This window comes from Castor canadensis, chromosome 11, assembly GCF_047511655.1.
Source record: "Castor canadensis chromosome 11, mCasCan1.hap1v2, whole genome shotgun sequence".
In the NCBI taxonomy this organism is placed as follows: domain Eukaryota; kingdom Metazoa; phylum Chordata; class Mammalia; order Rodentia; family Castoridae; genus Castor; species Castor canadensis.
In genome coordinates, this window is record NC_133396.1 from 102,214,120 (window position 1) to 102,231,891 (window position 17,772).

Sequence of the window (17,772 nt, forward strand, 5' to 3'; positions counted from 1 at the left end):
GTTGTATATATAAACATACAATTATATTACATAACATAATTTTATATAAAGATATTACATATAAATATACATATTTATATATATTATATTCCAGTGTTGAATGCATATATATTTATACTTGTTACAGTTATCCTGATTCCATGACCCATTTACTAGTATATAATTTCATTTTTTGCTGTTTTGCGCAGTGTTTGACTTAAAGTCTGTTTTATCTGATATAAATATAGACACTTCTGCTCTTTTTTGTCTTGCATTTGCATAGAATATACTTCAAACCTTCACTTTCTATATATTTGTGTCCTAATAGTAAAGTAAGACTTTTGTAGCTAGCATATATTTGGGTTTTGTTTATTAACTACTCTATTAATTTTGATTGGAGAATTGATCTATTTACATTCAAAGTGACTATTGATAGCTAAGAACTTTGTACTGCCATTTTGTAACTTGTTTTCTGGTTGTTGATTCTTAGTTTTTCTTTCCTTTTCTTGATGTCTTACTTTGTGATTTGATTTTTTTTTTGTAGTTACATGCTTTGGTTCCTTTCTTTTTATGTCTTATGCCACAACTATATGTTTTGCTCTGTAGTTATCATGAAGGTCACATAAAACATTCAGAATAGGCTTTTTTAAACTAATAACTGTGACTACACACAAATTCATATTTTTACTCTTTTCCCCACATTTTATAATTTTAATGTCTAATTTACTTCTTTTTGTAATTTGTAGCTCTAGTTTTTAAAAGACATTTTTTTCTTTTAAAATTGCTTCAAACTCCACCATTACATACTAGGTGCATCTTCAATATGACCATGTATAATTTATACCATTAAATTTTGCAAATTAATATCTTTTTCTCAGCTTAAAGAACTCTCTTTAGCAATTTCTATAAGGCAGGCCTGGTAGTAATCAATTCTTGTTTTGGGGCTCCCCAGAATAATTTTTTCTTCTGCATTTCTGAAGAACAGATTTTTTTCTGAGTGAAATCTTCATGCTTAACATTTTTTCTTAGGCACTTTGACTGCATTATCCATATGTTATATGTATTGTGCTGAGAGATCTCTTGCCAGCCATATTGGAACTCTATTCTACTTGATTGTTTCTTCTCTCTTACTACGTTCAGAATTCTTTGTCTCTGTTTTTTATAGTTTGATTATAATGGGTCTTGTGAACTCTTCTTTTGGTTGGATTTTATGAGACACCTCTGAACTTTCTATATCTGATGTTGTCATCTTTCCCCAGATTAGGGAAACTTTCAGCCATTAATTACTTAAACATGCTTTCTGTCCTTTTCTTCTTTCTTCTCCTTCTGAAAATCTTATTATTTGGTTAGTTCTCTTGATAATGTCTAACAATTCACATAGTTCTTCATTCCTCTTTTTTTTGTTGTTCTTCTTGCTGGACAATTTCAAATTTCCTCTTTGACCTCACTAATTTTTGTTTAAGCAATCTTGCTGTTGTATCATACTACTAAAATTTTCAGTTCAGTCTTTATCTCTACTATTTCTGTTTTTTCTCAATAATTATTTCCATGTCTTTGCCAAACTTCTTGTTTTGGTCAGGAATTATTTTCCAAATAATTAATTTTCTATTTATATATTATTTCTATTTTTTATGGTTCTCTTAAAATTTTTAATAGTTACTCTCAATTTTTTCAGTCATCATAAATATCTACTTCTTTAGCATCCATTAGTGGACTAAAGATACTTGAAATCAAAGATAAAAAATTTTGTACTGGGCTTCAGTAAATTTGACATTTTTCTGCATTGGTCTGAATTGAACATAGTGTACTTTCTACTGAGTCTCCTTATGGACCCATACTCCAGGTCTCATTTGTTTTGGTGTTTGCTCTGTTTCCCTGATTTTTTGCAATGTTTGTGTCCTTGCATTTGTACCTGCAGATTTAGGAAAGCAGTGACTTTTTCTGGCCTTTGCACATAGATGTTTTTGACAAGGATAGACATTTGCTATTTAGGCAAGACTGGAATTTTGCTTGAGCCCATGGTATTGACCATGGGCAAAGAGCTATCTGTCAGGCTTTCTAGTTGGGCTGGGCTATTGCCTCTGTTCTGAGGTCCACTGGGGGAGGCTAGCTGTATTCCTGGGTCCAGTGAAATCACTGGCTGGACATGGCAGACAGGTGGAGCTACTGGCTGGATTCTTGGATCATCTTGAATTGAGCAGGGTTGCCCTAGATGAGTAGTGCTGCTGTGTTTTGGCAGGGCCACATTCTGTATTCTGAGACTGGGCAAGGTTGTTGAGGTTGCTGCTGGGCTACCCAGAATGAACAGGGCTGGAGACTGGGCTCTACAGATATGTACAATTTCAATCTTGCCTCCTAGCCTGCCCCCAAGCAAAATGTTAGGCTGGACTCCAAAACTGGGTTGCACCACATCTCTTCCTTTCAAAGATAATTGTGGAAATAGAGTTGCTTCTCAATCTGAGGAAGCCTTATGCAGAGCTCTGAGACTAGGTGGAGTCAACACTCATTCTTGGGGTTTGTGCAGGTCCAGATGCTCCCCCAACGGATGTGCTTACATGTGCACTTATCTCCAGTCTAGGGAAGTCTTAGGCAGAGCACAGAGGCTGAATGGGAAGTTGGCTAGGGATCTGAAACCAGCAAATCTATTTAACATGCATCCTGCAAAACAATGCTATTGGGTCATCTTTCTGGTTGGGAGATTTCATTGACCAGAAAACAGAGCCACCAAGATCTGTGTGCTAGTCACTAGGAGACCCACCCCTTTGTTTCTATTTAACACCAGGTGGTCTAGCCCTGTCGGTGTTCCTAATGTCCCTTATGAGGTAGGACATAAGTGAGCCTCCTGCAAAATATCTCAGAATGTTCATAAAGCTGAATGTTTACCTCCAGTTCTCTTTGCTCTCTGTAGAAACTGTGGGCTGAAGGCAGTTCTGCCTGTGTAGTACTGTTCCAGTTTGGAAGAAGGGTGACATGGTAAAAGTGAAACCATTCCTCTCACTATCTAGCTAGCTTTCCCTTAGTTTTGTGGCCCTAGGGGCTATCTCTTCACTCTGAGAGATTCACTAATGTGTTCCTGTCTTTCAGCTGCATGTTGAATTCCTGTGAGGGCACTTGGAACTGGAAAACTCCTAGTTTGCCATCTTACTGATGTCACTCTTTGTTTTGTTCTTGAGGACAATGGTATTTAAGTTTCTCAGGCACCTTTGTTCATCTCCTCTGGGTTAAGATGTCTTTTTTTTAATCTGTTGATAACAAATATAAAGCAAAAAGGAACGAAGCTAGTAAAAAAGAAGGAGCTGAAATGAATCCTGTTGCCTCTGTAGCCAGCAGAAGCAATGTTAAGCAACATGCTGCATCAGAAGCCTCTCCTCAAATTAAGGTAGGATGGAGAGAGTGGGGTGGTCTTAGTCCTTTCCAGAACATTCTCTAATTTCTATCCCTGTCATTTCCCACACTCAGGCCTTCTCTTCTCTGTCTCACAGCAATTGAGGAAAGCAAGGCTATACTGTGAAACGTGTGCCCGAGTTACAAAAAGAACGTTGGCTTATATTCATCAGCAAACCTTACGGACCTGCTAATCTCTGCCATGCCCTGAACATATTAACACATTGTTATATGTTGTATTTGATTAGAAGAAAACACTGAGATGAACAGTTGTTTTCAGGAATTATGTTTTAGAGTGCTTTCGGTATTAATACTTGTGAAGAAGTAAACAAAATAAAAGAATGGGGAGAACTTCAAGTTCAGTGCAGTTGCAACAAAGACCTCCACCCATCTTACAGGGAACTCAGCAACTAACAACATTCTTCATGGCTGCCCTAATTGAATGGAGGGGGAAATCCTATATATACTTGCATTGACCAAGGTGAGGTGGCTATTTTTACCTGAGAGATTAAAGCTTGGAGAGAGTCTCAGCTTCTGTGAGAATTTTGTACTGGGCTTCAGTGAAGCTGACACTTTCTTACGTTGGCCCAAATTAAGACTGTGATATTGTCTATCCAGTGTCCTTATGGACCCGTGCTCCAGATCCTATGAGAGATCAAGTCAGAAACACTGACACTTTATCTTATATACCTGTTTTTTCCATATTTCCCTCTGGTTCTGGATAGCAAATTGTTTTTTTAAAGTAGTATTTGCTTCAAAAATCGATAAAATGTATGTCTCATAGCTGTGTTGATTTTGAAAAAGAACACAAAAATGAGAATAAAATTACCTGCAATCCTATCCTTTAGACAAAACCATATTTGACATTAGGAAACGTCTTTCCAGTGTTTATGTATATTATCTAATTGTATATCCCACAAGAAACACATTGTACATTCTGTTTGTGATCTAATCTTTGCTGAATTAATTGTAACAGCTTGTCATATTACTACTCTAAAGAACTTTTAATGTCTGCATAGAAACTTATGCGACTATAATACTTTATTTAACCAAATCTCCTTTTTGGTATTTAAATCACTTCCATTATTTATAACTGCAAAGAGCAAGATAAGATTTTTAATGTAAACCTTAGTGTATAACTCAGTTCTAAAGATAAATTCATCAAGGTGGCATTTAGTCTCTATTTTAATTCCCTCTTAATTTATCTGTAGGATATCTTTCCTAGGTCTGTACCTTTACCAACATTTAATTTAATCTGTACTTTTATTACGCACAGGGATGTCCCTAGGGATTTGGGGAGCCCTGTGCAAGTCACTGAGCTCCTCCTTTTGGTACCAGAGGACAGTGCATTCTCAGGGTATTATTGGAGAAACAATGATATTGTGTGTCTTGATATAATCAATAGAAGAACACCTGATCAGACTTATGCTCTGCCTTCATAATATTTCAAGAACTACTCTTTACATACATTACATGGCAAAGCAAGGACTCAGATTCAGGGAGTCCAGAACCTGTTACACTGCCTCATTTGAACACAACTTAAAAAATTTCTTGTGTACTCTTTCCTATCTAGATAATCCTAAATCTCAAATCTCTTCCTAACCTCTCTATAACTTTTCCCCTGATTCCACAAATCTTTAGTTAGCTTCTTTTTTAAAAAATTATTTTATTATTCATATGTGCATACAAGACTTGGGTCATTTCTCCCCCCTGCCCTCACCTCCTCCCTTACCACCCATTTAGTTAGTTCTTGAGGTTTAAGACTGAGTAAAATGAGGTCACCTCAATAGTACCTTCCCTACTCACAGTTCATATCATTCTTCTGTTGTCTTCAGCCTGAGCAGAAACAGATTGTGGTCCAGCAGGAATCCATCAGAAAATAAGGTTTTCAGGAAGGCCCTGTGACAGTCATGGTGCTGAAAACAAGGAAGCCCTTTGAGTTTGAGACCCAAGAAGGGAAGCAAGAGATGTTTCCCGCTACAGTGGCTATGGAGAAATAATTCTTTCTTGTAAAAGTTTTTAATACACAGCTAAAATAAATGTATCCCAAAGAGAATAATTATAATATCAAAATATTAGGAGCACAGTGGTTTCCTGGAAGTGAATAGTTTCTTGCTTGTGTTTGATGCTGATTCTGACCAAAGGGTCAATGTCCCAAAGCACATTATTAAGAAAGCTGATAAAACTCCTAAAATAAATAAGCTTCAAACTGAGCCCTTTGGAACAATTGTGAATGGGGTGTTTGTGGTGCAGAAGGTAAGTTCCTATCTATAACTTTACATCGGTTAGTAAAGAGTGACATATATCTACTGTGAGCATTAAAGGGACTTCAGAAATTGTTTCAATGTTTTTCTCTGTGGACAAAGTCTAAAACACGTCTCAAAGTACTAAAGAATTTCAGAGTTGTAATATGCCAAAATGCATACAGAAAGATCCCCCACAAATGTTTTTATTGTTAAGAGGCTGTTAAAATCCTGTTTCAATTTCTGTCTTTTGTTTTATGTGGTACTAAAGTTTGAACTCAGAGCCTTGTGCTTGCTAAGCAGGCACTTTAAAACTTGGCCCATCCCTTTAGTCCTTTTTTGCTTTAGCTTTTTTCATATATGGTCTCACATTTTTGCCTTGGGTGAGTCTCGGACCACAGTCCTCCTACATGTGGGCTTCTGAATAGCTGGGATTACAGAGGAGGACTATCAGTGCTTGGTTTGTTGAGATGGGTTCTCAATAATTTTTTTTCCAGTCTATACTGGCCTCAAACCACAATCCTTGCAATCTCTGACTCCTGAGTATCTGGGATAAGATGTATGAGTCACAATACTCAGACTTATCTGTTGCAATCACTTTTTATCCTTTTAGCCTCTGAAAAAGGTCTTTAACAATTATGCTACCTGTATTATTTTTGTGTTTTATAGGTACCATCTGTATTTTAAGTGACTATGGTTATGAAGCAAAAATAACTGTAGTTGAGTAATAAACCAGATTGCTTGACTTTGAAGACTTACAAGTAGCGTGAAAATTCAGAACAGTGATTAAATGAAGAAAAAAGGAGTTAGTGTGAGTAGGTCTACTAGAAGTGAGGAATCACTAAGTATGATGGCACTGGGGCTCAAGGAGGTAGGTAGCCTTGTGTGATCAAGACCTACAAAAACCACAAAGAAGTAACTTGCTGACCTGACATACAAGGGCTATGGGGTAAACTCTGCTGTCCTGGGTTAATTTTTGGGGAACTGATAGAAACAATGTGTTCTGGAAAATTTAAGTACAAAATGACCTTAGATAGGAAGCTAAGTTTTTCTCTCAGTTTTGAGCTTTCTATCTGGCTAACGATTGACTAATATATATATTCATTTAGCCCATAAAATTAAACCTTAAGTACTGTCATTCTTCTAAGTAAGTGATCAGCATCCTGTTCCCTTTCAAGCAGGATTTGATTGTGAATGATTTCTTGTTCTTGATTCCTTACTCTTATTTAGACTGTTTACTGCATCTTGCATCATTGGTTCATGTCTCTTCTGAATTGTTGCTTTAAATGTGTATCTTCCAACCCCAGGGTCTTCCTTTCTCCTGTCTCCTGGCCACTGGCCCAGAGAAGCTCCATCGTCCCTGTCCACTATTTGTTCCCTCTGTGGGCCATCTTGGCCTCCCAGAGGATGAAAGCTTAGGACTAGAAAGAGGGATAGCAGAGGCAACATGCTCTCTCAGTAAGACATGTCTGCCTCCTTTATCTGCATCTGTTAACATCTGTTAGATGTAAACCTGCTAGTTTTGAACCAGGAACTTTCTCTTATATTTCTTTTTGCAATCTGCTTTGTATGGCTTCCTGAATTAGCTTATCAGAAACTGATTTTCTTTTATAGAAAACAGAAAAACAGAACAGAATATTATTTTTCTTACATGAAAACAAAGGGAATGTGAAAGTATTGGTGCTTGGAAATCAAAGCAAAATAAAATACGAGGAAGAGGATAAGCTCAGAATTACATCCTTTGAGCTGTCAAAAAGTGGAGAAAAATTACAGCTGAAATCTGGAGTTCATAGCTTCACTAAGGTAAGAACTGCATGGAGGAAAGAGAATTTTCCAAAGGAATGATAGTTTGCATTTTCTGTCAGAAAGCTGAGCAGGAATGGTATGGAAGCTTCTGGTACTGGTATGCTTGCATCTCCCAGAACTAAGATACCTCCCTTTTAGAAAATACATTTGGTGGATATACAATTAAAACGTCTTGAACGTCACAAAGAAGAGAAGACACACATACTGGTTCTTACACAGCTCAACAGAGTCCCCTGATGACACTTTTGTTAAAGTCTGATGCAGACAGCTTGCCGAAAGTTGCACAAATTATTCTGACTAACGTAGGTAAAAATAGACACAGACCATAAACACCTTGAAGACACATTTCTGAGTCAGTCCAACCATTCCTGCATCTACCATTGTCCAGGACAGTTGAGTCAGTGTTTCGTCTTGTCCTCACACCCATTCTCATCCTACTGCCACTGCTTTGCTCTTTGCCACGTGACTCAGCAGCATTTGCAGACTGTTGGCTCTTGCAAGAGTAGGGTGAAGCTTGAGAAATCTGCATATGTGGCCTTGTTAAGTAGGAGTGCATATCTCTGAGCATGTGCTCAGGAGAGTGATCCAAAGGTGAATAATGTATTAGGAGGGAGGGAAGGAGAAAATATAGCAAAGAAGGTATGCTTTGTGAGAACTTAATTACTATAATTGACCAACTGCATCTCAGTCTATGTAATTTTTCTCCATCTAGGTTTTTAAAGCTAAAAAAAAAAAAGAAAGTGAAATGAATGAGAGCAATTGAAGTCAACTCATCTAAGAAGTATTTTGTTGAAGAATCCCTGATACAGCGTTTTCAACCAGATCGTTTCCTAAAAGCAGCAGTTCATAGGGTACTTCTCCCCACCAAATTAGTTAAGACAGCATAATTGCTAGAAAAACAACTTCAGAATATCAACATATTATCACAATAAGTAAATTTCCTACTCATAAAAGTCCTGGTTTGGTTAGGAGTAGGGCTAGGACCCCACCTTATATAGATATTCAGGGATGTTGTAATTGTTCAAAAAGTATCTGTTGAATGAATAAAATTATTAATGGGATATTGTCCCGTCCTGCAGGGCACATCAGCGTGGGTAGCGAACCTAGAAGGGGAAGAATGAAGGGACAAGAGACACGAAGGAGACAGCAAGACAGGAGTTCTGATCAAGCTGCAAAATTTTATTGTTCACACAGGGGTATTTATGTGCTGAGGGAGTGAGGGGTACTAAGAGGTGCAGGCTGGTTGGCTGGTTCTGCTATAGGACTTCTGATAGGGTGCACGTTCGCGCAGGCGGCAAGGTAAACTCCCGGAAGAGAAGCAGGGATGGCGCCATCTTGTGCTGGAGGTGGAGAAGTTGGGACAAACAACCGCAAAATTTTCCAGGGCAAGGTCAAGACAGAATGGCTCACAAAGGGAGCCTTGTCTCCGACAGGATATTCTCACTCTATGTAGTTATATAAGTCAGTATGAATTAGATGTGCAAATACCAAATTTACAAGAGAACAAATATCAAAGGCTTGTGAACCTGAAAAGATTGTTATCTTTACCCGTAATCTGAGAAAAATAAATACACAATATTGCTTCCCTTTAGGATTTAGGAAATTTAGAAAAGTTTTGTTCCCACTCTTACAGCAAAAAAAAAAAAAAAAAAAAAAGAGAAAAGGTCAGAGAGCAACCAAATAAATTTTAATGGGCAAAAATTGACAAATGTATAGCAAATAAACCCATAAAAAGATAATTTAATTCTACTTTAGGGAACTATCAATTAAGCCACAGTGAGGTACCACTGCACACTTACTAGAATGGCTACAATTTGAATAGATTGGTCATACCAAGTGTTGATAAGTCTATAAAGGAACTGGAACTGTTTTTCAATCTGGTGGGAATGTCAACTGCTACAACCACTTTGCAGAATTTTTAAAAAGTTAACATATATCCACAATGCTAAGCTCTAAGAAAAACACAGAGGAACTGAAACTTTCATTTATTGCTGGAGGAAACTGAAAATGTTGCAGTCACTTGTTTGGCAATTTCTTATAGATGTAAACAGGTACCATATGACCCAGAAATCTCACTATATTTTTTACTCACTTGAAATGATAACATATGTTTACACAAAAATCTTACTTGTGAATACTTATGAAACTTTTGTTTGTAATTCTACAAAACTTTAAACAGGTTATTGATCCTCATGCGGGAATGGATGGCCGCTTTGGTGGAGCCACACAATTGATTTGTACTCAGGAATAAAAAGGAATAAACTACCCACAAACACACCTATGCTAATGAATCTTAAATGTACTTTTTTAAGTGAAAGGGGCCAGACTTAAAATTGTACTTGCTTTTGGGTTCCATTTTGATGATACTCTGGAAAAGGCATAAGTGTAAGTAAAGAGTGGTTGCCAGGAGTTTGGGGTTGAGGGATGAGTTTGACAGCAAAGTAGGATGAAGGAAACTTTTGTTAGTATGGGTTGTTCTATATCTTGTTTTGTATGGTGTTTAAATGACTGTATGCATGTGAAAAAACTCATTCCACTAATTACAGTGAATTTTACTGTATGCATGTTATACCATAATAAACCCAAAATTTGCATCAAGTTAGAAGATAGAATTATAGATATTGTTAATATTCATTTGATTGTGTTTCTTAAAAATTTCTCTGAAATAAGAATTCATTGCCTTATAATAAAATGAGACTTTTTTTTTTGGTGGCACTGGGATTTGAACTCAGGCTCAGGGCTTTAAGCTTGCTAGGCAAGTGCTTTACTGCTTAAGCTACGCCATCAGCCCAAGATGAGACTTTTTAGAAAAGACCCACAAAGACTAAATCAGGGATTTTAAAACAATATTTGGTATCCATGAAGTTAATGATTTCCAAAGTTTTTGAATGTGCCAGTGATATGATTATTATAATTAATGTTTTCAGTGGGGACATCAACTTATGAATTTATAATTGTGTTTATATTCTTTGACTTAGAAATTCTACTTATCAGTGTTTAACTCAGATATTTGACTCATGGACACAAATTGTTTTTGTTTGTTTCTTTGTGTTTTTGATGCTGGGATGGAACCCAGGCCCATAAACATGGTAGACAAATGCCTTACCACTACACTGAACCATTAGTCTCTGAACAGTGGCTTAAATTAGAATCATTCAAAACCACTGAAATGATCAACATTGCAATAAATGTTAAATAAGTCATGGTAAATTTGTTATTAAAATAGTTTTAAAATATGAGTTTGATTCACATGTTCTGAAACATAAAGATTTCTAAGACACACTGTTAAATGAATGCAAGTTTCAAGTAGTAGTTACAATGGCCTTCTTAATTGTTTATTAGATGGTAGCTGATGGCTGAGTGCTTTATCTAGATTGTCTCACTTGGTGAATATGCCAGCAGTAACTGTTAAATTAGTTCTATTAATAGCCCTGATTTAACAAAGAAAACCAAAGCACAAGCAAACAGTTGGGTACTTTGTCTTTTCATCATCGTATTCTGACACTCTAGAGATCCTCACAAAGATATTTCCCTGCCTTTTGCATATCTTTAAACCATTTGGTCTAACCCAGTCCATAAAATGCCTATGAGGGCAGATGGCCTTGACTTTCTCTTTCACCCACACACTTTACAACTATCAGAAGTTCCACCTTCTCAACTACTTAATTTAATTTTGGTTCCAAAATATGTGGTTTGGCACAAGAATGTAAGAGTGGGTGGGCTTGTGGTATTAAGAGAATGAAGCTATACAAGAAAACAGAATCAAAGAGGCAAACTCTTTTGGGTAGAGTATCATTTCCTGTCTATCTCATTGAGAATACAAACATCATTTGTGTTTGAAGCAGTCTTTATCCTTACTGTCCATAGCGAAATGTGAATTTGGAGGAAGCTTCAGCAATCTGACATTTTAGTATGCAGTCTGTTACTAACTAGTGGAATAATACTGTGATTTTTAACCCCTTCATTAAAACTCTGTGAACTTCAGTTTTTTCACTATAGATGAAAAAACAATTCTATGACTTCTAAAGTTCTTTTACAATCTGGTTTCCCAAAGTTACCAAAACAATCTTTAAAAAGAAATAAATATATATACAAATGTAAACATATATAGTTACATTACTTTACATATGTGCATTTGTATATAATTGTATGTGCACATACATACATGTTTGTATGAATATATATATATTTATATATACACACAGAGCATATATATGTAATTAGAATAGTATTAGGCAAGAAAATAAAAAAATGTCTAATAATCAGAAAACGAAGTAGTCCAAGGAAAGCAATACAGTTATTGCTTGGATCTTTGACCATAGTAGTAGAACTTTAATGCTTGTTTTCCTTAGATTAGTTGGGCATAAATAAACTAGGACTTTCAGGGTAAACCTCCCCATTCTGTCCTTCAGAATTTCCACCCCATCTCCACATTCTTCCCCCAATATACCCTACCCTGAACTGGAACAACAGCCTGGATTCTACCTCAAGCTCATAGTTTATCATTTAAATGTCATTAGAAAAGTGAATTTTGCCCTTGTGTTGCTAGTTTCTCAAATATAAGAAGAGTAAAAAAGGACAAAAACATTAACTTTTTAGAACGAACATGAAGGTTAAAGGAAAAATAATCACAAAAAGCTTGGTGCCAAGTAAGCGGTCAGTACATACATTATAAATTTCACCTTTTAGATATCTGCTTCCTGCCAATCTACTCCAAAATATATTAATTGTCTTTAGCATTTGCCTGGAATGCGAGAACCAGGGGCTGCTGTGGGGAGCTACTGAGGAGCTGTTAGTTCTTGAATGAATGCAACCAAATATTTCACATGACTCAGGTCGAGAAATTCTTGTAAAATACTGTTGCTTTCATGCAACTCACCAGAAAGCACCACACTTGGCAGACAAAGTGCCCAGTTATGCTCCTTCCAGGAGATCAGTTCTGAAGAAGTAAACAGGATCTCCCTAAGGCACGGGACTTGGCAACTGTAGCCCAAGCTAGATTTGAGTCCCTATCTGCCTCTTTGCTTTGTTTCTCTGAGCAGAACACAGCTTGCTCCTCCCTGATCACCACCTAGTCCTTAAAGACCACACCCAAAGTATAAATCAAAATATTGCTTAAGCCTGTGTGCCCCACCCTAATCTGCAGACCACAAGCTATTTTTTAAAGGAATTAAAAAATGGATTAAAGAGACTCCTGGAGTAGCACTGTTTTACAAAAAGTTTATTCAAATTGTAGAAGTTCTAGATGCAAAATGTGGAATTTATGAAATACAAAGAAGTATAAAAAGTGAAGTAAAAAGTAACACTAAGATCCTATTCTCTAGAATTAAGAACTGATCTTTATACTTGTTTTATTTTTGAGGAGGCAGTAATGGGGATTAAACTCAAGGCCTTGTGGCTGGGTAGGGGCTCTAGCACTTCAGCCACTCTTGCAGCCAGGTTTTTTTTTTTTTTTTGTGTGTGTACTTGTATCTTATCTCCATAAATGTTGTAATCGGTGGCATCAATTTTTCTTCATATATTTTTTTATGGTGCAGAGGATCAAGCCCATGTTCTTGTATACAATAGGCAAGCACTCTGCCACTTATTTACATCCCCAGCCTGGCATCCAGGCTTTTGCGAAGGAGGTGTTAGTGAAGTTTCCGTATTTGAAACAGGATTGAGAGTTTTTTGTCCTGCTTTTCCTGGCCTTGATCACCTTGAAGAAGAAAGTGATAAAGTTAGACGAGTGGGAATGCAGCCAATTATACATTTCTTCTTTCATTCCTACCATCTCTTCTCCATGGCACATCTCTTTTTTCCCTCTAGCCTATCTCCTTTAATGACTTTCTGTTCTTAGAGTTACCCTTACTTCCTCCCTTGCTTGAAACCATGAAATGAGATATTGTCTCCCATCCTGCAGGAACACAGGTAGTAAAAGCAGGAAGTGTCACAGAACAACAAGGGAGGAGGAGCTGATGTACCCAATGATGAGAGCTAAGTAGAAGGTTTTCATTAGGCACAAGGGTGCAAGGAGGGTACAACAGGCACTCCTGGTGCAAGCTCTGTGAGGGAAATTTTGGAATGTTTGATTGGTGGTCCTTGTAATTTATATCTGTTGTGAGCTCTGGTGACAAACCTCTGTAGTAGAAAAAAATTTGCCCTGTTTTATAGATGACCCTGAGGTTCCTAGCATTTATGTTTTTGTCAACAAGAAAATTACAGAGCCAGAATTTCAAATAAGTCTGCCTTAATCAAACTCAAATTCTTATTAAATTATCTCTCTGCTTTGATGAATTCAACAAGTTCTTTCTTATTTAGTTTGGGGATATAATAACTTTTGAAAATCTCTTTGGATTACCTTTCTTTACTATGACCAAAGACATCCTTATTTTTTTTCCAAAATGATGGGAATAATGTTTACATACATAGTGATCAAAGCTTAGTTATCTTTTTATCTGTTGAATGCTGTGTGACAGCAGCAGTCAAGTTTTATTAAAGTACATAAGGTAACTGGCTACTTTGGAAGAATGATGCTTTCCAAAGTACCCACCTCAATGTAACTGTGAATTACAGATCTCAACTGGCACTTGTCGGTGCTAAAGGCCAATTCAAAGCAGAAGAGTTTAAGTTTATCGCCTTCTTCACAGTCAATATTGGTCAGTCGTCCATACACCACTACTTCCATCTTCCCAGTATTATCTTGTATTTCATAGTATGTACATCCTCTCCTTACAGTTTTCTGCAAAAGAAAATTAATATTCATCTTTTGAGACGTGTATCAGGAATTTTCACATCTATGACACATGAAGGGTGTTAGTGGAAGCTTTTGTTTCTGACAAGATAAATAGAGCTGTATCTTTAGAATTACAGGTACTAAAACTGAGTTTTGTACCCAAGGCCCAAACTTCTAGGATTCTGCAAGCAAGGTCTGGCCACTTGACCCATACACCAAATAAAGAAGCATGGTGAAGGGTGGAGAAAGATTATTATATGGTTCAGGATATGCCATGGGAAGAGGCATAGTAAGTGCTCAGTTCATCTTCAGCCGTCTTCAGGGTATAGACTAAAGAACTAGAGATGGGATAAAAGGTATGTGTAGTTAAACAGTTTTAGTAACAGATAAGGTCTTCTTGGTTATTATCTCAGCCCTTGTTCTGGGAAAGATTTTAAAGTTGTTGTCTGGAGGGTGATCCACCCTGAAAAGGCTCTACTATTGGGAGTGGTTTCTGTCCCTGGTCAAGAATATGTTCACTGTCTTTCCTAGAATCCAAGGCGATTGCAAAGTGACTGCAAAGAGAATGGCTAAGAGCAAAAACAGATACAAAATGAAGGATAGATGCCATGCTTTCCTCCTACTTTTAGTTAATTCGTGGACCTGAGTAAGGAGACCATGCTTTTCATCAAAAGCAGTTTGAACACCTCTTATAGTACCAAATAGCATAAAGTATTTTGGTCACAGAATCCTTTCTTTTGAAACTCTTTCAAGCTTACTTAAGGTCTTATTACACTAGATTTTTCTAGAAAAGTTGATTGTCTTCCTAATTTTTAAAGCTACCACATCAGCATAGCTGAGATTTCTTAAGGAGCCTGGATAAAGAAAAATCTGATTACTTTTGTAGGCTACTTTGATACCTGAACAAGTACAGGGAAAAGGCCATTTATGGCTCATTGTGAGTCTGAGAAAGGCTATTGCAAGTCCTCATAAATAAGATGTAGGACCCATTTTAAGGAAACATAGCAGACAAAGAAATACCAAGGAACAAATGGAATGGGTGTGGGAGGAATGGGGATCAGGTCACTGGGGGCCCAGATAGAACATGGAAGTAAAAGCCAAGCTTGTAGTGATATTCTTGTGTAAGCAAAATTCAAATCATGATCAAAGGAAGAGACATCCAATCAGTAAGGCCCACAAAAAGAGAGAGAACCATTAAAAGTGTTCTAACTTATTGTCAACCCTTTCTCAGTGTGCTATGATCCTTTAAATAGTGAGCCACAATCATCTCCCCTTTTAATGGCATCCTAATAAATCTTTGTTTTCTCCTATTCTCCATCTCAGTCAATTCTTTACCAACCTGTGGCTCCCCAAATCATGACAAAAGTGAACTATGTTATCTCAATCTACAATTTCTTCTGTCTTCTCCACTTATTCACTCTACTCCAACTTGTCCAGATATTAAATCCGTTTAATTGTGAGATTAAGCATTTCTCCAGTCTGTTCAACTTCTATGTTTCTCTCATTATCCAGTAAAGAAGTCACTTGCTCAACAATCTTCTGATGACAGTAATGAATGGGAAGAAGTAAAAGCACATGAAAGTCCAGATAGTCAGAATCATAGCTTATTGTTCAATATAGCTATATCTGGAGACAGAATAATCTATTCAATTTCTTTTTCTGGTTGTTATAATCAGTTTGCAACTTTAGGAGTTCAATTCTTTATTCACAATTAAGTTGCTAATGATATACATAAGAAAGAACTCAAAGAAAATCTTAAGGAGATACAAGTTGGTTATAAACTACACTTTGTTCTTATGAGGTTGGTTATGATTGGGTCATCAAGTTGATACAATGCTAAGGTTCCTTGGTGAATCTCTTTCTAAAGAATTTGCATGGTGATCCCTTGAAAAAAGAAATGTTAAAAGACTATCTTATATCCTGAATGGGGAAGACCTCATTCATATATGTTCAAGGAAGCCTTGATTTCCCATGTTGAGTAAGTTGACCATATTCCAGTTGGCAAGTTAAGCCTTTTAATATGGGATTGCAGAAGAAATTTTACAAAATAATACTGTTGCTTACCTTATGGACCAAAAACACTCCATCCACACATTTTCCTTTAGTTTGTGAGCAAAGATACTTGATTTTAGGATTTGCATTGGCATTTTGCTTCAGTGAAATTGGGATATTCATTTTTTGGTCAGGGCTCGCAAAATCCACACAGGAGAGGCTGTAGATCTCCAGGAATCCATTACGACCGATATAATCTGATATGGTAATGATCTTATTTGGGATGAACTTCTCCTTCAGACTGATGTCAAAAACTTTCACTCGGAAGAATTCCTTCTCAGTAGCCACTGTGGCATGAAACATACTTCTCTCCCCTTCTAGGTACTCATATATAAATGGCTTTGTTGCTTTCAACACCATCACTTCTTTGCATTCCCTATGGTAGCCACATTCATTGGAAGGTTCCTTAGGTACAGCAGTCACTCTTGGTTTCTACATAGAATGCACACAGCAAAAACAATGGAATAATCAAGATATATAAATAATGGGTTGCTGTCTAGTGAGAGCATCTCAGGCTCATTGTTGATCATCAAGTAATACCTTCATTGGGTGGATTTAGGGAAAATCTAAACAATAGCTAACATGGTATAACCTAGAAAATGGAGAAGAGTTATGTAGTAATTTCAGCTGGCACTAATTATAGTAAATAGGGGCAACTGAAAGATTCAAATCACAAAACTCTTTTTAACACATCAGGCATGTTTTGCAAGAGTTATAAGTCAGCCACTAAAAAACTTCATAAGAACGTTCCTAATTTGAACAGGTTCAGGATAGAGGTTCTTCAGTTTGTATAATAGTAGGCAGTGAGGAAAATCATGGGTTTGGAAAAGTTAAGGATGAAGGAGTTTTGTTTTTGTTTTGTTTTTGATCACGTATCTCTTCAGTGCCCTGCACTATTTCTAAGTTCCAGGAGAGCAGTTTGAATTGGAAGGATAGTTGCTGATGTGGAAGAGGAAGTACAAAGCCTAAGATATCTAGCAACAAGTAAATGGAAGCAGCTGTAGACCAGGCGTGTTTAATGAGAACCATCTTGAAAAATTATATAGACTGAGACCTGTGGATGGAGGGAATTAATTCTGATATATCATCTATCTGGTCAATCCTTTTTTTATCCTTTTCATAGTTCTGGAGATCGAAACTAGAGCCTTGTGCATGCTAAGCAAACACTCAACCCCTGAACTACATCTCCAGCCCTGGTCAAATGCTTTTATAACACCAAAAAGGGCATTCACAATGTAACTTAAGTAGTGATGACCTTATAATAGTGGCATCAACATCCTGACAAAAACTGCATAGGACTTAGGAAGAAATTATATAATTATGTTAGGAAGAAATTATATAATTATGTGAAGGTGATAAAAGAAGACTCACAAACACTTGTTCTGAATAAGTTCATTGAAGGTGTAAGGAAGACTAGAAATAACATAAAATTATTTTTATAATGGAATATATGGAATAGCCATGAAATTTTTCATGTATAAAAAAGAATTTATATCTATATTGGTTGATTAAATGGCAGTTCAAGATATAGTATATGAAGTTTTAAAAACCTGGGATATAGGGGCTATTGGCTACTGTAGCTGGGGATAACTG

General features: G+C 36.7%; 2 protein-coding genes and 1 long non-coding RNA gene across 6 annotated transcripts in view; 1 reads left to right on the forward strand and 2 right to left on the reverse strand.

Moving 5' to 3' along the window:
• Nucleotides 1–5,294, reverse strand: part of LOC141413890 (uncharacterized) — a 50,031-nt gene extending 44,737 nt beyond the window's left edge. Inside the window, exon 1 of the long non-coding RNA XR_012438887.1 lies at nt 5,170–5,294. This is a non-coding gene — a long non-coding RNA (uncharacterized lncRNA). The remainder of the gene's footprint in view (nt 1–5,169) is intronic.
• On the forward strand, nt 1,608–10,544 carry LOC109697957 (interferon-inducible protein AIM2). The gene is given in 6 exon segments (XM_074047744.1): nt 1,608–3,358; nt 5,199–5,398; nt 5,400–5,619; nt 7,221–7,409; nt 8,125–8,263; nt 8,492–10,544. Coding segments are annotated over 5 exon segments (738 nt in total). The 5' UTR covers nt 1,608–3,280; the 3' UTR covers nt 8,176–8,263; nt 8,492–10,544.
• A 2,074-nt stretch (nt 10,545–12,618) lies between these two features.
• Mnda (myeloid cell nuclear differentiation antigen) overlaps nt 12,619–17,772 on the reverse strand; it is a 54,742-nt gene continuing 49,588 nt past the window's right edge. For all 4 annotated transcript variants that reach the window (XM_020181860.2, XM_074047747.1, XM_074047746.1 and 1 more), the window contains 3 exons: nt 16,192–16,611; nt 13,945–14,133; nt 12,619–13,110 (listed from right to left, as the gene is read on the reverse strand). In XM_020181860.2, coding sequence (XP_020037449.2) covers nt 12,997–13,110; nt 13,945–14,133; nt 16,192–16,611 — 723 coding nt within the window. In that variant the 3' untranslated portion in view covers nt 12,619–12,996. The remainder of the gene's footprint in view (nt 13,111–13,944; nt 14,134–16,191; nt 16,612–17,772) is intronic.